We start from the raw sequence: 22,004 nt of genomic DNA on the forward strand, positions 1-22,004 counted from the left end.
ATTCCCAGCAGAGGCAGCTCACCCTTCTATTGTCCTAAAGTGGATATCAAGCAGCACGGGGTTAGCGAATAGTTATTTAGTGTGCTACAAAACACCAATATCTGAGGTTACAAGTGTTCTATGAAATGCACATAATTCACTGATGTGCTGTCTCACTTTGTGATTTTCATCTCTAGGGAATGTATGGCTTTTGATGACCCTCTCCGTACAAGACTTTCCTCTTATTCCCCTTGGATATCCTCAATCATGGACACTCAATTACATTCAACTTCACAACTCGCCAGCTCCTCCCCTATCGAATGCATTCAACTTCACAACTCGTCAGCTCCTCCCCTATCGAATGCATTCAACTTCACAACTCGCCAGCTCCTCCCCTATCAAATGCATTCAACTTCACAACTGGCAAGTTCCTCCCCTATCAAATGCATTCAAATTCACAACTGGCACGTTCCTCCCCTATCGAATGCATTCAACTTCACAACTCGCCAGCTCCTCCCCTATCGAATGCATTCAACTTCACAACTCGCCAGCTCCTCCCCTATCGAATGCATTCAACTTCACAACTCTCAAGTTCCTCCCCTATCGAATGCATTCAACTTCACAACTCTCAAGTTCCTCCCCTATCGAATGCATTCAACTTCACAACTTGCCAGCTCCTCCCCTATCGAATGCATTCAACTTCACAACTCGCAAGCTCCTCCCCTATCGAATGCATTCAACTTCACAACTCTCAAGTTCCTCCCCTATCGAATGCATTCAACTTCACAACTCGCCAGCTCCTCCCCTATCGAATGCATTCAACTTCACAACTCGCAAGCTCCTCCCCTATCGAATGCATTCAACTTAACAACTCTCAAGTTCCTCCCCTATCGAATGTATTCAACTTCACAACTCGCCAGCTCCTCCCCTATCGAATGCATTCAACTTCACAACTCTCAAGCTCCACCCCTATCGAATGCATTCAACTTCACAATTCTCAAGTTCCTCCCCTATACTCCTTTCCCTACCTCTCCAATTCGCTTCTCAACTCTCCAAGTCAACAGAGAGCCCATACGTCTGCCATCAGGCAACCATCGAACATCTGTACTTCCCAGTCCTCCATGTACAGCAAAAAATAGATCTTTTCCCTTCTTCACAATTACTTGTGATGAGTGTCAACGTGGCTTTACTGTACACAAAGTCACCACCCTGCAGAAATCTACCAACTTATGTATGTTTACTTGTGTTAAGAATCAATGATTATTAACATAAACAATACCCATGTTTGCTTATCGTTATGACATTTATAGACAGCAGATGAAAAGGAAATTGTGTTTAAAAGTGAACGTTTACACTTAGTACAAGTCATATATAGAATATTATCTTATAGCCATGCTCAAAAATAGTTTGTGACAACAGGTAGCCCAAGTCTTCTGCCAGTGAAAAGAATGGAGCAAGCCGCGTCCCCAATCCAGCAGGCCAGCTACCCTGATCCTTCTCGACCTCTCAGCAATGGTTGCCACTGTATCACACACACAGCCCTGCTCAAGCAATTGATTGATATTAGTATACCTTGAAGGCCTTGGAATGGTTCCAGGCTCTTATAGCGCACTCATCCAGAACTCAATTAGTCCGACTGCCACCTTTCACCGCAAACCCCATCAAAACAATCTGTAGAATTCCTCAATGCTCCTTCTAGGCCTGACCCGTTTACATGCCCCTCCCACCAGCTGCCATCATCACATTATTCGGCTCCGATATAGTATGAAATGGAGACGTAGATGAATATATCCACTGCAGAAAACATGTGGAGTTATGAGTCAGTTTCCCGGAAGGCACGTGCCACACTGCTGGATGGAGGAGAGAGACCTGCCTGAATGTGGAGAAGACAGTGACCATACTGGTCGGTAAAGCCACCGCCTTTAAGTCTAATGAATGGTGATCCAATGAATTAGGACCCTGTCCTCGTGGCAGACTCTGCCAAAAAGTCTGCATCATAGTGAACAGAAATCTGTCCATGAAAGAGCAAATGACTACAGTCTCCAAATCCTGCCACAGAATTCTCTGCATGCCCTTTCAAAATAAGTGGCTCTCCTTGGGGCCTTGTAAAACAGTCGCTCAGACTCTGGTAACCATTTGGCTTGTCTATAGAAATGCTAGATATGCTGGCATTCCAGAATATCTTTTGAAAAGACTGTGAACCATCTAGAACACAGAGGTATTGTTAGATGTTAAACTTTGGGTCCACCCACTCCTCCTCCAAACCTACCTTGAGGTCACTCCACTGCCTACCAGTGTGCAAGCGGGCCATTTGTAGGTCTTACCTGCGACAGCACATGCGTTGCATGTGCTCTCGCGAGAGATACTGTATACAAAATAGGGCTTGCAGTCCGCCCACTGCTTAACATTCAGTGGCTTTATCATCACTTTTTGATGCATTCTAATTGGCTAACAAATGCTGGCTTCACTTCCTCTTCTTTCATCTGGAGCAAGTACCAAGTACTGATTGTTGTCTTTTAGCTGATCGTTCTGTGATTGAGGTTCTACTTTTACTTGTTCTACTTCCCTGTTGCCCTTGTTGAACCTCTTGTCATTTGTAACTATGTTTTACTGTACCACACACTTCAAAGATGGCCTTTTCTCCTGTTCAAAAATCCATGCAATAAAGCTAAAGATAAAAAATACTTGTACTCTATACAATTTTAGTGCAAAGCAGTACAGTGTGTGAGCCTGTGCTTCCTCTTTTTAATCCGGAAGGTGTGTGAAGAGGCGGGGTGAGGACCAGTGAAGCCCAGATCACACCTTGGAGAATAAAGGGCCAGATGTACAAACCCAATTGCTAAGTCAAAGGATTTGCAGCCATGAAATGGCTTTTACATATATACTAAACCCATGTTGTGATTCTGTAAGAAATGCATTATGAATTAACATTTGGAAGGGATTGTTTAGGGCATCCCTTTCAACTTCTGATTTGCAATACTATGTATCAATGGCTTGCGACCACAATTTTGGTCGCAAATCATTGATAGGTGACTGACTCCTCAAACAAAGTGGTAACACATTCGTAAAGAGGAAGGGGTGCCTATGGGGATGAAAAAAAGTATGTTCTGGAGTGGACAGTGGTCCACAGGACCACTACCACCTCAAACGTTTTTAAGGAAAACAGGGTGCATTTAAAAACAAAGTACTCAAATGCCATCACAGACATGGCAGTCTGCTGACCTCAGCAGAACACCATCCCTATGATAGCGTACATTCAGAGTGAGTCGCAATTTGCAACTTACCTCATGAATACTGATGAGGTAGATTAAATTGCAACCCACTACGAATGGGGATTTTGCAAACCAACCTATTACTATGTATCACGGTTCACAAAATCTGAACGGATTTGCAGAAAGTCAGTGTGCAGGTTGCCACCACTTTTTGCAAATCAATTCTTAGTAACCTGACCCCGTGTTCTCCGTTACACATAGTGGAATTGTGAACCATTAGGGGTATTAGGCGAACAATATAGAAGCTTAAAAAACATTTTGTGCCAAAGCATTTCCCACACACAGAAGATAAGAATGCACATGTAATGCCCCTTTTTTGAGCTGGCAAGACAGATCGCAGCTTTCAGCTACAACTCTTCATCTCTACAGCTACTGGTTTACTGTAGTGTCATCCACCATCCACAGCATACAGCATTTGGCAGTGGGCCAGCTCCTTTCAGATATAGCTTAAGCTCCATGCCCTTAACCACTCAAAGTAGTCTCGTCAGTACCAGAGATCTGTGGGCCATTACATGCCCACAGGTCTCCTAGAGATATTTCTAAATTTTACATTTAAAAAAAAAACTTTGCTTAAAAAAACTTTTCAAGTGGGAGGCAGGCTCTCATCAACGCATTACGTTTGTACATTGCTTGTGATCGCCATCTTTGTGAGTGGGCTTCCAAACTATGCTAAGATGGAAGCTGTACGTGTTTATGCAATGGTGATAATCTTTGACTGCTTTTGTAAAACAATCAAAGGTGTCGGTCTTGCACACAAATTCCTTTGGACACTGGGGTGGACCTATTTGAATGTTCTTGTAACATTTTACTACAAACACATTCAAAGATGATTACCTTCGAGTGCTTCCAGGGGCAGTATTCTTTAAATAAGGATTTACAAAAACATAAAAAAATAAATTGGTAAAGCAAACAGGCTAGCAACCAATTGCAGGCCTGTTGGCTTTGTCAATGGTTGTATTATGTCATTACAAAAAAGTTCGCCCTAAGCATTCTGCCGAAGGCTTATGCCGAGGACAGCTGCCTCCAGGCTGTGCTAGAAGGATGAGTTCTTAAATCAGTTATCCTTCTGGAATAGTATGCAATGCTGCAGGGTCTGCCTTTACCTGGAAATAGCTGCAGCTTCAACCCTCCCTTCACTTTGTCCTTGTGTTAATGGCCTGATGAAAAATGGGTTTGTCTGAAAACACTGATCTGAAATTGAAAAGCAAGCATGAGCGGCCTCATTATTAGGCTAATAATTCGCTATTCAGATTCCTCGATTAATATATATTTTATATTGAATTTCCAATCAGTCTGCACCTAAAAATCACTCGTTTCTTCTTACAAAAATATCAAAAATCAATACATTCTCCACTTTCTAAAAAAAAACCTTTATTTTCCATTTTCACAGTGATATACAACAAAAAGACTGCATAATAATTACTCATTGCAACCTTACAAAGTACATTGTTTAGAGAAATGTTCAAGTACATAACGCACACTGGTATTCGGGGTAACATACACATTTCTTTACTAAATCAGCGATTAGCCCACGTATTTTTGAGGTGCTTACGTGCATCAGAGACAGTCTCGGAGGTCTAACCCATCCTGGCAGGCACTATTCCTGCCGAATGCTGCAAAAGGGGGGACAAGCCAACTTCCAGCAAATAACACTTAAGTAGCCTCCAGATGTCCCGTGGCCTGGACGCCAAGGGCTGAGTCATGGCGAATAGTTCACTATTTGTATTACAATATACTAGACTATTGAGCCAGGCTTTTGTGGTAGGGGTAACCTTGCTATCTCTCTCTTAGCCAATAGCAGTGCAATAAGTAAATTTGGGTATTGGCTTAGGGATCTCTCGCACGTTCCCCAACAGAGCCATTACAGGTACAGGAGCTATAGTATGTAGTATCATCTTAGATAAGAGAGTGGAGATGGCCCTCCAATAGCATCCTATTTTTACACAATTCCAAGTAACGTGGGCAAAATCAGCGAAGTGTGCACCACACTTGGGACAAGAGTGTTGCCGTTTGGGGTCAATCCTGTTAATTTTCGCTGGGGACATGTTTTCTCTCCATAACATTTTTAAATGTATCAGCTTATGCTTATTGTTAAGTGAGACCTCTTTGGTCTGGGCACAGCAATACTCCCATTGTGAGTCTTGTATTGGGTGCTCCAGATCCTGTTCTCATGCTTCCTGGATCTTCGCGTCTCTACTAGGGACCAGGGCCATACTGGCCCTATATCATTTGGCTAGGAGTTGATCGCCCCCTTACTTGTGATCAGTAGTGTTAGCGGCGGAAAATTTGCAGGTTTCGAGAGGGGTTAATGTGATGTACGCATGAAGAGTTCTACAGAGCCTACTAAACACAAATTGGTCCATGAAAGATGCCCCTCTAAACCGCTCCTTCTCTGTGCTGGAAAACACATGTCCTCCCGGAAAGAGTTCCCCTATTGTTTCAAGAGAGTATGCGATGAGTGTACGTTGAACCAACCTCTCCTCGGTAATAAGCAGTCATTATTTGGATTCGGAATCGCAGAAGAATAAAGGATGTGACTTCCAGTAACACATGCTAATTTCTGCAAAGCCCAGCTAGTAGTCAAAACAGTCTGGATATCACAGGAGTCTCTAGGGAACACTTTTGGTAGTATTGTTTTCAGCGGGCAGGATGCACCAGGTCAGTCTCCGGACGTGCATAAGGAATTCGGGAGTCAGGATGATACCAATAGTGTGTAAAACTACACTGTGCCACTAAATAATACATCTGAAAATTAGGGACCCCCAGTCCACCCCTCTCGTATGGTAAGGTTAACGTGTCCCAACTGACCCTGGCTCTACCCCCAGCACACAAATCTAATGAGATGTGAACGGAGCGTGCAAACAAATCTGTTAGGGAGTGGAACAGGAATGTTGTGAAACAAATATAAAAACTAGGGAAATACCACCATTTTGATGATGGCGGCGCAACCAGCTAGCGCAAGAGGAAGTCTCAACCAGCATTCCACCTGCGCCTCAAAGTGTTCAGCGCCGAGCAGTAATTAGGCAGACAATCTGTTCAGCTTCCCTATGGACGTGTATTCCCAAATACTTGACTGGCGTGTCACACCACGTCAGAGGGAACCCACAATCGGACTTAACGGTGCACGGGGTTAACGGAAGAATTTCCGATTTGCTCCAATTGACGCCCAAACCAGAGAATCCTCCAAAGCGTATAATTTCTCTCACCAGCGGAGCAAGATTCTCTTGGGGCTGTCGGACATACAGAATGATATCATCCGCATGGAGCGATATTAAGAGCAGGCCCGTTCTAAACTGTAGCCCCCTGTGTACATACTCTACTTTAACATGTAAATTCAATGCCCAAATAAACGGAATGCTTCTTTTTACTTTAAAATGCTGTCCACCACAAAGTTCAAAGTGCTGATATTTTTTATAATAAAGATGTCATTTCATATACTACTTGCCTTTGAATGGTTTTTGACTTTAAATAGTGAGATTTATGAAGCTGGAAGTTCCCCATACAAAACAAACAAGCATTGGCATAGCCAATAGGTCTCGCCTTTGGGACCTTATAAGTGTTTAGCCATGCAACAGTTGCATAACTAAACACTTATAAGGTCCCAAAAGCGACACCTCTTGGCTATGCCAATACTTGTTTTACCTGCTGCAATCTATTGAAGCCACACGGAGAACATCAAAGCGGCCGTGGGGCCGCGAAAGTGATCGTGATCGCGATCAAACATCAAAGCGGCCGTGGGGCCGTGAAAGTAATCGCGGTAAAGCGCGATGCCCACGCGCCCGCGCACATGCACTGTAGCTCTAGGCTGGCCTGGTAGCACTTTTTGGAGCCCTCACAAAATGTCTCGCCAGACCAGCGCATGTGCTGGGTCAGGCGAGACCTAAAAACGGTTTTGTGAAATGCATGTAAAATTCTTAGCCAGTCGCACTCGTGCAGGCCGCATTCCTGTCCGTCATTTGTTTCAGCACTGCTCCACTTCAGAGCAACCATATGCAAAGTAGTCTCGGCACTGCTCCAAGAGAAACAGTCTAACCACAACCGCGCTGCCACATTCCCTCTAAAAGGGAACACAAGCAACCCCAAACCGGTTTCAGTCTGTCCGCAACCTGCCGGACACACACACTCGTAATATGATGTCCGGAGTCCACCCACCGGGCCACTAGCCTCGGCCAGATGTGCTACAGAGACTGCTAGACAGGCCCTGGTGACACCTGTTACACTGCACTTTACGCATTATTATCTTCTTTGACATATCCTGGGTAAAAAGGTTTGGTATTTCCACCATACATGGACTGCTGGAGAATGCATGGCGAGGAACCCTTCTATGTCCTCACTCTTATTTTTAATTTTTACTCCTTTGTGATGAACACATTTTGTTACTTATTGCAAGAATGCAGATAATTTCTTCACTTTTGGATTCACAATTCTCTACTGTACATGACCATTCATTTCCTAAATACGCACCCTGACTTCCACACAGAGAGTGCTGAGAAACGCTTAGTCACACTACTATCTCTATAAACACAAATTATTTAACAGGGAAAGTATTGCCAGGGTTTGCACTGTTCCATTGCATTTCAACACATGGATACAAGGATAATACGGTGAAACCAAGCTCCACATAACTGCTATCTTGTACTCTACTCTACTGAGTGTGACCATTACAGCTTAAATAAAAATCATACATGCTTCTGATAAAATAACTATTTTCCTCCTTGAACCATAAATACTTAAGCCAGTTCATAGCAATCATTAATTTGTAACATGCATGGACAGCTCGCCATGACATTTACTTTAGAAAGAACCTTACAATAATTGCACTGTAAAAGTCTCCAGCCCTTTTGACAGTACAGCTACACTTTTAGGATATTTAAGTATTTGCATTGCACCCTCTTCATAGCTCCATCATATAATTTGACAACTACTTTAATTGCTTTAACGTTATATGTTTTAGGGAATACTCCATTTCCAAATTGGATTTGATGTACCACAGTGACCAATGTGTTTCTCTGTGGGAATCTTTACTGCCAAATTCCCCAAAAATTCTCTGGAATTAAACTAGATTGTTTTGGGGAGTGTACGGTTTTACTTTACAGAGCCTCAATGAAGCACACACGCATACATGCCAGAGTGAAACACTTCGACTGATCAAGAAACACAATAGATACAAGCAATGCAATGAGGTATGAACTGAAACTTAAGAATCTAGGGTTCCTTTTGTGACTCAATACATTTCATAATAAGAGTATTTGTTTCCACTGTCTCCAAATTTGCACAAATACTCTAGATGGAAAAGTAAAACTCAAAGGAAGCCATCAGTATACCATTTGAACAAACTAGAATAACAGTGTAGTTCCATAATTTTGTTAGATATTTGTCACTCATCAAGATAGTTTTTTGTAATCATTGAGTTTCGATCAATACTTCTGATCAGATTAATGGATAAGGGTTTTCCTTACTACACTGCTGACGTCAAGCATTACACTACATTCAAGCCAGAGATTGATTCTCAGTCTTGGGTATCCTTTGAATCAAATACTTGCCTCTAGAATGTACAATTCCATTCGGGAGGAGATGTCAAATGGCACATTTTACTTCTTAAGGGAAAGGAAACCACAACAACAAAGGGGGTGATCTACAATTGAGCCTTTCCACAGTCGAGCTGCAAGACATTTAGTGTCAAGACTATTGGTTCTTCCCTCTAGTTGTTCTTCCTACTAGCTCTCTGAGTGTTGTAGTATTCAATAACTTGCCACATGAAAGTGTAACGTATGCAAGTCTGGGAGTAATGAAAAATGATCACATCTCTGAAGGAATCCACAGATGGAATTTGATCCATCAAATAAATAGTGTGGTGGACAGTGTCATCTCTAGAAATGATCTTTAAGGTGGGATCATAAAATGGCCCACAGATAAAACTGTTATGGATACCCACAAAGGGCTCTTGTAGAGAGTGTGCATGTGTGAAGATATAGATGTATATGCTTTTGCAGTGAAAGGTATTTAGACATTAATGTATGCGATGGTGTATATTCTTATTTTCCTGTTGTCACAGACGGGCTACATTCAACAGCTGTGGTGGGGGGCCCAAGGAAGGGACAGGACAAACAAAGCTGTGGCAGGGGCCCCATCTACCCGCACCTCCCAAATAGATGCCACGGGTGGTGGAGAAAATTCCATCAGCGGTTCCTCCTCCGGATTTAGCACTTACCCTAGAAATCAGAGACTTTTCAGTTATCACTCAACATTAAATCAGGCCTTGAGCCATTTCCTATGTCCAAATAGAACAACTTCTTATTTAAAGGCCAAAGTTAGATGTGAAAGAATTTAATTTTATTACTCCAAAGCCATTGAAAACATCAGTAGAAAAGGAAAGCGAATGAAGAAAAAGTACTAATTGAAAATTGTTACACTGAGAATGTAGCTTATAGTTGAGATATTTTTATAAGATTAACAAAAAAGCCAAAAATACAGACTAACATCCGATGCTGCTAGAAAACTTTGATAAGTGACCATGTATTAACTTACGCATGCCTCAAAATTTCCCCGTACTGGAGCTGTGATGGTGGGAGAGCCACCTAAAGTAGTGCCAGGGGAGGTGTCTTTGTATACACATTTATGCCTCAGGATAGCAACAGAACCACCTCTTCAAATGTCTTAAGTTAAAAAAGTGAAAACGTGCCAGGGTCGTCCCCAAGAGTTGTACATATTATAAGAGCTGATTCTCTACAACATTTTGTGAGACAATGCAAGGTGGGAAGCAAAAGGATGTCCTCCTACCTTCTCTTGTAAGCGACTGCTGCTTCAAGACAGGCAAGCGACGCAGTCTGTGCCTACTGATTTGGACCAGGCCCTTCGGAGAGATTTTCTTCACTGTCTGCATCTTTGGAGGCGTTCTCCTTCTGAGATAGTAGCGACTTTTTATGCTATCCTGTGGCAGGGAGTTGCTTTTTTTATCTGTCGGGGAGCTGCATGGAGACAAAATAGTACAATGACTACAAACAACCCTTCTACCCAACACTTCTGAAGGGCTCATAATAGAGAGAGGATTCAACACTTACTTAGATATAATCGTACTTTTGGCGTAAGAGCACATAATGGTTTTGTAAATAAATCAGACAGGACCCACACATGCCCCACGTGAACAATCTCTGCAATATAACTAGTATGTCTGCATTTACTGAGAAAGGAACCAATGTTCGCATGATTTAAGATGCTCTTAATACCACCTATACCAATCACACCATTACAGGACGACGCAGCTCAGGTATGCACACACTTTATGCATCTCTATAACATCACCACTACTTTTTACACCATTATTGGTGGACTTAGTATGTGCAAGGACCAGACATGCTCTGGCTTGAAGACTCTCTAGATAACTATCTGTATGAGCCTCACCATATCAGAATGAAATGGCAATGGCAGGGAGTGAAGATTATCTATAATAACCCTGATATCAGTTGCATCATTAAGGCATGACAGAGTTCTGACAGAAACCTGACTTGTCTGGAGGACTGTGCTTAGACATGAAGCAGACAGGTCCTTTTAGAAAAATCTCTATATCACCAGTACCAGTCACATAATTACAGGATAAAATAGCCCAGACATCATGGTGACAAAATATGAAAACGTGTGCTCCTCTAGTAGTAAAAGTACATGGGCACCATTTCCATTGTTGGATTCGCCATTGGGTACAGACATGTATAGACGTTGCTTCCGGTCTTGACGTGTTAGACACTGAACTCTGTGACCAAGGACCATTGCTTGCTTTCCCGTCGCCAAGAAAAGTTTTGCTTTAAACAATAATTCTGTTTCCTCTTCTCACTCAACCCACTCCCTAAATAGTCTGAAGACTGGGCCTCCTGGTTCTCGGGGAGCCCTGTTCTCTGGGGCCCTGCACCTTACTGACTCAAAGAGGTGTAGAGGATGACGGATCAGATAACCTTGAAGAGAAGGCCTCCAGTGCCACTCTAAATACCCCAGGGCCTACCCCCACAGTACCTGGAAGCTGTGCCTCGCCCCAGATTAAGACGACACCCACTGCGACTCCTGTTTCACCTTCAGGAGCAAGAAAAGCCTTAGCAACACAAAAAGGTGATTGATGAAATGCTGAACATTGTCAAACACTCACCCCCAGTCACAGAGCTGGATTAAATCCATCTTGCTGATGAGGGGTGATACAACGAACCCGTTCCCAGGATGCTTGTTTCTGGTCCACAAAGGACCTGGCCTGGCAATTCGGGCTGGACTGTTCCCATGGGGAGCAGGGTCAAGGCTGATTTGCATATGGCTGAGTCCAAACTGGGGTGGCATGGTGAGCAAACAACAATGGATTTAACCAAGATCTGTGACCCGGTGTGAGTGTTTGATAAGTTTCAGCACTCTGTCCATCATCTTGTTGTGTTGCAAGAACACCCTTAGGCAGCCTAAAGACAGGTGCTAGGCCCACAACAAAATGTTCTGCTCATTGTCCGAGATGCCTGACACCTTTGGGCAAAGCAGGTCAGCATGACATCAGTGAGGAGGAATCCCCGTCATGGGCGGTTGGTTCAACGTTGGAATGGGGAACCCCCCTGAACTGCGATTTATGACTTGGAATGTGAGAGGGCTCACCTGATGCGTACCTAGTGCGGAGAGGGGTGCAGGTAGCATTTCTTCAGGAAACCCATTTGAACAAAGAAGAGGGGGAAGCGCTGCGTAGACGTTGGAGGGGCCAACTGTATTACACGACATTCTCGAAGTTTGCACGGGGTGCCCTGATCTGGGTGAGGGCGGGGGTCCCTTTTCAGCACCTCAGGTCATTAGTGGATCCGGAGGGCAGGTTTGTGGCGGTGCAGGGGCGGCTAGATGGTAGGGATATAGCGTTGTGTAGTGTGTATGCCCCCAATGTTGACCAGGCCGCTTTCTTTTCCAGACTATCGGGTCAACTGGCAGAGTATTTGACGGGGGCGGTGATATTGGGAGGGGATTTCAACTCAGTGTTGGATGTAGAGTTGGACAGGTCTCACCCGCCCCTTGCACAGTCGGTGGTTTACCGAGTGGCCAAAGGTAGGCGGGTCTGGCAAGATACTTGGGGCTTGGTGGACACGTGGCGTACCCATCACCCGCATGACAGAGACTACTCCTTCTATTCGGCTCCTCATGAGCTGCACGTTCGATTGGAAAGCATATTGTGCTCACCGGATGTTCAACCTATGATGCCACATAGTGAATATTTAGCCAGGACTATATCGGACCATAACCCGTGCGTGGGGATGCTGCGATGGTCTAGGCAGCGGCAGGCGATCCCTACGTGGCGCCTTAACACCTTGCTGCTTGAGGACCTGATGTTCAAGGCGGAGATTAGCGATTGTATAACGCAGTATTTCGAGCAGAATGCAGGGACGGCAACGACCCGAGCGGCGGAATGGGATGCGTTTAAGGCGGTCGTCCGGGGGGCTTGCATATCCTCCACTACCGGGGTACGGAGGGCCTTGTAAAAGAGGTGGACGGAGCGGAGACTCGGCTGCGGGAAGCGGAGCGGGAGTTTCAAGACGGGGACGGCGAGGCGACTGGGGTGGTGGAAGCGCGAGAACGCGTGGCGGTCTCCATGGAGCAGCTTCGTTGTCACGATCATAGAGCCTATATGGTCCGAGCGCATGCGGAAAGGGATAAGGTGGGTTCCCTTCTGGCATGGTTGGCGAACCCGGCGGCGCACGGTGACCCTATACTCCTACTAGTGGAGGAGGGGAGGGTCCCGGTTTATTCCCAGGTGGGGATCAATATGCGGTTCGCCAGCTATTATGCTGGGTTATATGACAGTACTATGGCGCAGGAACCCGAGGGCCTTGCTGATTTTCTGTTGGCAGCCCGCCTACCTCGACTGGACTCGGACGCTGGAAAGGACCTTGGGGGCCCGATTTCGCTGAGCGAAATCTGAATGGCGATTAAACATATGGCTCGCCGTAAGACCCCGGGGGCAGATGGCTTGCCTGTTGAGTTTTATGCGACATACTCGGAGCTGTTGGTGCAACAGTTGCAGACCCTGTATAGCGAGGCATGGGAGTTGGGACAGTTGCCCGCCTCTGCTCGGGAGGCGATCGTGGTACCCTTGCTGAAACCCGGTGGCGAGGCGGGTGCACGCACAGCCTACCGCCCGCTTTCTATGCTAACGGTGGACTACAAGATCCTGAGTAGAATCTTGGCGTCACGCCTTTTGACCCACATGACCGCCTTGATCCACCCAGATCAGGCGGGCTTTATTCCTCGGCGCAGCACAGCCACCTCCATTCGACGGTTGCTGCGAGTGATGGAGCTGGACCGGGACGACTACCCGGAGGCCTGCACACTGTCGGTCGACCTAGAAAAGGCCTTCGATAGTGTGGAGTGGCCGTATTTGTATCAAGTGTTACGGGCATTCGGTTTAGGGGAGGACTTTGTCCGTTGGACCACCTTGTTGTACAGCGGGGCCACGGCCCGGGTGAAAACGGGAACTACTATCTCGGCTTCCTATCGTGTGCGGAGGGGAACGAGGCAGGGCTGTTCCCTGTCCCCCTTGCTGTTTGCGCTGGCAGTTGAACCGCTGGCCGCTCACGCCCGACAGGGGGGTGCTTATTCCGGAGTCTCCCTGAGGGGGGACGACCACTACATCTCCCTCTATGTGGACGACCTGCTGTTGTTTCTGAGCGACGCGCGTGATGCGTTACGGGGCGCGACCGCGCTGTTGCAGGAGTTCGGCCGCATGTCCGGCCTGAGGGTCAATTGGGGTAAGACGTGTCTGTTCCCATTGTCGCGGGGCGGCGGGGCACCGCGGACGGCGGGACATATTCGATGGGAGGGCAGCTGCTTGCGCTACCTGGGGGTTAACATTTATCATACCCAGGCAGATTTGTTGGAGGGGAATGTCGGCAGGGCGCTTCGGGGACTACAGGGTAGTATGGGATTTTGGAGTACACTCCCGCTCTCGTGTGCCGGGAGGGTAGCGTTGCCGAAAATGGTAGCGCTGCCGCGCCTTCTTTACTTTTTCCGTACACTCTCTATATGGATCCCGGCGTCATATTTTGCGCGCTTACGGGCTCTTTCGACGGGGTTCATTTGGGGGTCGGGACGGCGACGGGTGGCGCTGGCCACGTTGAGGAGGCCACGAGCGGAGGGGGGCTTGGCAGCCCCTGACTTTGAATGGTACTATCTGGCGGCGCAGCTCCAGTGGCTCACACAGGCGGTGGCCCGGGAGTATCGAGGCCCTGAGGGCCCACGAGACAGGTTGATCCCACGGCATGTGCTGGCCTTCATTGTTCTCCAGCAGCGACTGGATTTAACCCAGCTGACCCTGGAGGAACGCACCCTCCGGCAGTGCTGGAATAGGTGCCAGAGACGGGCAGCTATAGTCCGCCCATACGCTCCGGAAATCCCTCTTGGGATGTGTACGGCGCTCCCACATGGGGGAGATTGGTCGGGGCTAGCGATTTGGGAGGAGCTGGGGGTACAGATGGTAGGGAACCTTTACCGGGACGGTGCGTTATTGTCTTTCCAGGAATTGCTGGACGCTTATGGGCTCCCGCAGGGGGATTTTCTGCTCCATGCGGCTTTGGTGGCGAGCATTCAGAAGCATTGGAACATGGGGCTGTCAGAACCCCCGACCGCGGCGGGTTGTCAGTATGTTGTAATGGCAGCAGGGACGGCCAAAGCCATCACATGCCTATACCGCAGATTATCAACGGAGGGTTTGCAACCTCTAGCCGCCCTGCGAGAAAAGTGGGAAAGGGACCTCGGGAAAACGATTCCGGAAACCACATGGTCTACGCTAGTGCGGAGGGCCTGGAAGGGGACTCGGAATGCACGATTCCAGCTCGTTCAGTTTTTTACATTACATAGGGCGTATTTGACGCCGGCCAAGATCCAGCAATATTTTGGTGGAGCGCATTTTCAGTGCCCTCGATGTGGGGGAGAAGGGGTAGATTTTCGCCACATGTTTTGGGCCTGTCCACAGTTAGGTGATTATTGGGCTGAGGTAGTAGATTGCCTGAATCAGGTGACAGACCGCTCTCTCACTCCGGAGATGGGGACATGCTTGTTACTATGGTTTCCCCACACCCGCCGCACGAAGGTCACTAGCAAGTTCTACGACCTGGGGCTAATCTTAGCCAAGAGAGAATTGACCCTGCACTGGAAGTCCAGGGGGGGGCCTAGCTATGTGCGGTGGAGGGCAGCGCTAGTGAGATGGGCGGGAGCAGAGGGTACACTCCGGGTGCAGGTGGCTCTGAGGGGTGACGATGAGAAAGCGTTAGCGACGGCAAGGGCATGGGAAGCGTTAGTAGTGGAGCTCCAGGGGCTGATGTCTGAGGTAGAGGAAGAAGGGAGCGCATCAGGTCGGCAAGAGGCGAGGGGAACTGAAGATTGAGTTGGGAAGGGGATGGGGGCGGCCCCCAGACACATACCGGAGGCCTGGACACGAGGGACGATTTGCTTACATAGAGAGGAGGTGAGCAACTGCAATTGAACTCCAGGGTCGGGGGGCACATCAAGGGTGAAATGGGGGACAGGGGCACACTGACACAGGGGGGGAGGGGGGGACGAGTTGGGAGTGGGAGGGGGGCTACTTTTATGGTACATGGGAGCTAATGCTGTAATGTACAGTTGTTGTTGCTTTGAAAACTAATAAAAAATGTTTCAATAAAAAAAAAATCAGTGAGGAGGAATCAAATGAGCTTTCCGGCTTATGAGCCCAGCTCAGAGATTATTGGCTCCAATTCCCTTGGGCTGGAAGAGGAAGAAAAGACCCTCGAGGACACCTCATCTACCACAGTCGACACCAGAACTCTCACCAAGTCCCTGCCGAAAAGCGTGAATACAGCATCATTCAGACTTCCAAAACACACAAGCATTTGCATGTTGAGGCCAAGCACTGCCTCCACAGGGGTGGGGCATCTAGCCTCATGTCCAAACCTCTGCAGCCTCGAGGTCTGCCGCTGCCCTTAGACTCAAGTCTGCACGAGGCAAGGCATGAAAGCCGAAACCAAATCTATCCACAAGCCGCTTCCCCCATCGGCATTAAGTCTGAATGCAGACATTTGAGCCAAGATGTCGAAGCTGAAAGCTCCGTCACGTCCACATCAGCGTCCGCTCAAAGACCATACACGGCTCACTCAGACAAGAGGCCAATCCTCAAGAATCGCCAACAGGAGGTTGAGGACGGTTAGCGGCACATTAGCTGGCAAGATCTCTGTCACTTCCAATAAGACTGCCTTAAAAGAAGACTCTTTGAAGAAACTTCACATCTGGACGCTCCTCTAGAGCTTGCGCCTGCCAATAAGACAAAAGACAAGGCTATCAGTGCTTAACCCCCCTCTCCTCATCCATTACCTTCCCCACCTCCTCCTCCCTCATCTTCTGCAACTTCCCCACAGGGGTCACCGGAATCTTACACTGACTCTTAAAGTGAATGCTCTCTCCAATTTCTCCCTATGCTAAATAGTATGGTCAAATGTGGCCCAAAAATGTTCATGCAATCTGTAAACCTCAGTGAGAAAACCCAGGATTAAAAAAAAACTTTACACCTGCACCATCTGATCCTCTATCCATGAGAGGCCATGTCCCCTCGGACCTCCAGGTGGTTTCCATCACCCGTAAGCGCAACATCACAAGCCACAAGTTTATCTGCCCCCCTGAGAGCAGCTCCAGGATTGGTCAGGAGTCGCATTCCACTGGGCAGGAAGGTAAGTCCTCCCTTTTCTGCTCTTCGACGTTACGTCAGTAACACCACCATCGCTGGGATTGCTGCACCGGGCAGGTGAGTTGGGTGCAAGGCACCCCCTTATATTTTTATATTGCCAGCCACCGCTGCCCACACGCACAATCTCTCTCAACCTAGAACACCTACTGCAGGGAAGGTCAAGGAGATCTTTATAGAAGGGGCAGCAGAGTCAGTGCCCCATCCACCCCGTAGCACTGGGGCAAAGACATCAAGTCCCTGTACATCTCATCCTTAAGAAGGATGACTTCCTCTGACCAGTCCACAATTTCTTTCCTCTCAACAAACAAGTCCTCTAAAACATTTCCATGTGGTCACCTTAATGGATGTCATTGACCCTGCTGCAGTAATGCGACTTTACGGCCAAACTACACCTGAAGGATGCGTACTTTAACATCCCCATCTATACATCTCATCAACGCTACCTACGCTTCATGGTAAGTGGCCAGCAATACCAGTTCAAAGTGTTGCCCTTTGGAGTTACCGCAGCCCGTAGGGTTTTCACCATTTGCCTAGCAGTGGTAGCTGCCAAGGCAGAGAGAGAGGGACTTGCATCTTCCCTTACCTAGAAGACTAGCTGATCAAGAGTGTAGGAAAGTAGGATCTGCTTCTTATGGTTACCCCCACTTTTTCCTGAAGTATCACTGTTTTTGGCCTAATCTGACTGGGATCCTGCTATCCAGGACCCCAGTCTATCTGCTTTCTCCCTTAAATTGCATGTATGTACTTTAGGTAAACTCCAGATTAGATACTGGGGTACCCCTATCTGTCCCTAGTATATGGTACACCATGTACCCAGGGCATAGGTACCCCAGAGGCCTCCCCTGGGCTGAAGCATGTATTGAGCCACCCTGAGAGGCCATCCAAATTAACATGACCAGCCTGCTACAGCAGACTGTGTAAGCTGTTGCTTGCACCACTTACTTAAAATATAGGTTCACTATATCTATCTAAATCACTACACTTTTTTTATTTCTTTTTATTGTCATTTTCAAAATAGAAACAGTAACATCAGTTACAAACAGCCAGTAGTCACGTCTTGCAAAATCAAAGCAATATTAGCATCATTAAACATGTACAAATTAAATTTTGCCCACAACCCACTCCACCCCCACTAGATAAAAAAGAATTTGCATAGTACAGTAGCAGCATGTAAATGGAAACATAGGATTAAATACGAGCAACCAGTAATGATACCAACTGAGAGCGGGGTCTGTGATGTCCAAGAGAACATGTGGTCTAGTAAAGAGACCGATGCCATCTGACCGACAATGAAATCGTGAACAAAGGGGGGAGAATCCCATCCCCCCCCCAACCATTCAGCCACCCCATCCCTAGGCAGCCTGTGTGTTCTCTTCAGCAGCCTGTCTCTCCCGGGCCCAATTAAGGAAGGTTTCCTAAATGTCACGGGGACGTGATGTGGGAGGCATCAGTTCCCAAAAGGTAGTTAGCTGTGAATGCCCATATGTGAATGAATGAATGAATATAAAATGTATAGAGCGCTAACTTAGCCCAAGGGCGGCAAGGCGCTAACAGCAGAACAATATGCAAGCAGGAGAAGACACACTCAGACAAGCATCAAAGGGAACAGCCAAGTCTTTAAAACCTTTTGAAAAAGAGTGTGTGATTGTTGTCCCGAAATTTCCTCAGGGAGGGAATTCCACAATTTGGCTGCGGCAATTGAAAAGGCCCTCTCGACCCATCTCACCCTTTTAAACCTGGGAATGGTAAGGAGATGTTTGCTTGCTGACCTGAGATTCCTAATGGGAGCATAGTGTCGAAGTAAAGCTTTAATGCCATCAGGACCCAGGCCATAGTAAGCACTGTGAGTGAGGCAAAGGGTTTTGAACATAATTCTGCGATCCATAGGAAGCCCGTGCAAAGAAAGAAGAGAAGCCGAGACTAAGTGGTGTTTAGGCAAGTCCATCACCAGCCTGGCAGCGGCATTCTGCACCAGCTGCAGGCACCGCAACTGTCCCTTGTTAATGCCCAAATAAAGGGCATTACAATAGTCATATCTGGACAATATTAGCACAACGACAACTTGTTTGCGTGAGGCAAATGAGAGAAACTGCAAGATCTTCCTTATAAGCCTGATTAGCCCAAAACAGGTGACCACCGTCCTGCTAATCTGCATGTTCAAAGAAAGGGAATTGTCCACCAAGACTCCCAAGTTTTTACCATGGGAGACGGGACTTGAGAACGTACTCAGAGAGTCAGGCCACCACTCCCCAGACCAAATGTCCAACTTGTAACGTCCCTAACCCACTCCTTGATGGAAGACACCCTTTTTCTACCCCAGTGTACAGCCACCAGTCGTTTAGCGAACAGGAGGAGCAAAGCATGCAATTTATGAACTTTAACAGGAGTGTCTTTTACATAGCTCAGCAGACCTAGTTGGGTAGATGGGGTTCCAGGTGCGCCAGTGATCTGATGTATCAGTGCGAAAATCGTGGCCCAGAATGGCGACAGCTTCGGGCAGTCCCATGCCATATGGAAAAAGTCGGCAAGGCTAAAAAGACAGCGCCAACAGCTCTCGTCATCCAGAAGACCCATACGGTGTAGACTTGTAGGGGTTCTGTAATAGCGGTAAAGGAACTTAAAGTGAATTAGACATCATTTGTAATTCGGAGAGAGCTAGGAAAGTTGGCGGCAACAGTACGACCACTGCTCCTCAGTAAGCGGTTCTTGGAGGTCGTTGTTCCACACCTGAAGTGCCCTCGGCTGCGTCAAGGGTGCCGTATTTTGCATATGTGTATATAAACGTGTAACAAGTTTACGGGGCGATGGTGACTTAAACAAATTTTCCAAGGCTGCCATAGGCGTCGGGGAGCTCGGGAAACTTTCATGTAGGTATCGACAGGCGGCCTTTAGCTTATGATATAAAAATAGCTCAGCAAAAGGCACTGCCCCGCCCCCCTCCGCAACTGGTGGAGGACGGAATTGGCCATTCGGGTAGAGATCTGTGTAGGTCCGGAGATTCAACGTTTGAGCCGCGGTCTCGCCAATACGATCCCCGAGGTGGGTCAACAAGGGATTATGCGCCAGGGGCATGGAAGTGGCATAAAAAACGGGGATACCTGCTCTTTTCTGCAGCTCGTACCACGCCCAGCGAAGAGCTTCCACAGTGTCAATGTCTTCCCTTGGGCGGCGTTAGGGCTGATACAGGGCAACCCTCAGCAGGACAGGTGCTGCCACATCAGTCTCAATGGCCACATGAGGCTGAAAAGGGGTCGGGTGAACCCAATAGTGCAGGAACTGAGCCTGCGCGCACCATGCATATAATGGCATACCTGGAGCGCCCAGACCGCCCTGGCTTCGCCGGGAGTGTCAGAAGATCCCAGGACACCTGAGCCTACCTACCCGCCCACACCAGCGAGAACAGCAAAACACACAAGATGGACGTAATGTTGCACATTGGCAAAACATTCACCCCCAGTCACAGATCTGAGTTTAATCCATCGTTATTTTGCTCACCACGCCACCCCAGTTCAGATATGGCCATATGCAAATCAGTCTTGACCCTGTGCCTCATGGGAACAGTCCAGCCCGAACTGCCAAGCCATGTCTTCCCTTGACCGGAATCAAGCATCCTAGGACCGGTTTCGGGGTTTCACCCCTCTTCAGCCAGGATACCTTGACTCCAGTGGCGTAGTGAGCACTGGACCCACGTCTGGGCATACCCTTCCCACATAGGGCGAACAGCAAAACACACAAGCTTATGGCCGGAATGTTGCACATTGGCAAAACATTCACCCCCAGTCACAGATCTGGGTTTAATCCATCGTTATTTTGCTCACCACGCCACCCCAGTTCAGACATGGCCATATGCAAATCAGTCTTGATCCTGTGCCTCATGGGAACAGTCCAGCCCGAACTACCATGCCACAGGAATCAATCTATCCTGGCTGAAGAGGGGTGAAACCCCGAAACCGGTCCTAAGATGCTTGTTTCCAGTCCAGGGAAGACCTGGCCTGGCAGTTCGGGCTGAACTGTTCCCATTGGGCACAGGGTCAAGACTGATTTGCATATGGCTGTGTCCAAACTGGAATGGCATGGTGAGCAAAAAAACGATGGATTTAGGCCCAGATCTCTGTACTGGATGAATGTATGACATTGTTCTGCATTCTGTCCATCAATAGTTCTTTTTGCATTTGTCACCCCGAGTGGGACGGGTATGCTCAAGACGTGAGTCCCGTGCTCTCCATACCACTGGAATCAAGCTATCCTGGCTGAAGAGGGGTGAAACCCAGAAACCGGTCCTTGGATGCCTGTTTCCAGTCCAGGGAGGACCTGGCCTGGCAGTTCGGGCTGGACTATTCCCATTGGGCACAGGGTCAAGACTGATTTGCATATGGCTGGGTCCAAACTGGAATGGCATGGTGAGCAAAAAAAACGATGGATTTAGGCCCAGATCTCTGTAATGGGGTGAATGTATGACATTGTTCTGCATTCTATCCATCTATAGTTCTTTTTGCATGTGTCACCCCGAGTGGGACGGGTATGCTCAGACGTGAGTCCCGTGCTCTCCGTACCACAGGAATCAAGCTATCCTGGCTAAAGAGGGGTGAAACCCCAAAACCGGTCCTAGGATGCTTGTTTCCAGTCAAGGGAGGACCTGGCCGGGCAGTTCGGGCTGGACTGTTCCCATTGGGCACAGGGTCAAGACTGATTTGCATATGGCTGGGTCCAAACTGGAATGGCATGGTGAGCAAATAAACAATGGATTTAGGCCCAGATCTCTGTACTGGGGTGGATGTATGACATTATTCTGCATTCTGTCCATCAATAGTTCTTTAGGTCTCGCCTGACCCAGCGCATGTGCTGGTCTGGCGAGACCTATTGAGAGGGCTCCAAAAAGTGCTACCAGGCCAGCCTAGAGCTACAGTGCATGTGCGCGGGCACGCGCTTTACCGCGATTACTTTTACTTTCGCGCCCGCTTTGCATAGCCAATAGGTCTCGCTTTTGGGACCTTATAAGTATTTAGTTATGCAACTGTTGCATGGCTAAACACGTATAA

The 22,004-nt window shown here is 47.6% G+C and overlaps 1 protein-coding gene across 1 annotated transcript in view; it reads right to left on the bottom strand.

Annotated features, from left to right (window-relative positions):
* Positions 1-22,004, bottom strand: part of ZC3H3 (zinc finger CCCH-type containing 3) — a 1,788,705-nt gene that overhangs the window by 1,667,523 nt on the left and 99,178 nt on the right. The window contains exon 3 of the mRNA XM_085604688.1: positions 10,032-10,219. Coding sequence (XP_085460814.1) covers positions 10,032-10,219 — 188 coding nt within the window. The remainder of the gene's footprint in view (positions 1-10,031; positions 10,220-22,004) is intronic.

Source organism: Triturus cristatus, chromosome 5_1 (genome assembly GCF_964204655.1).
Source record: "Triturus cristatus chromosome 5_1, aTriCri1.1, whole genome shotgun sequence".
Taxonomy (NCBI): domain Eukaryota; kingdom Metazoa; phylum Chordata; class Amphibia; order Caudata; family Salamandridae; genus Triturus; species Triturus cristatus.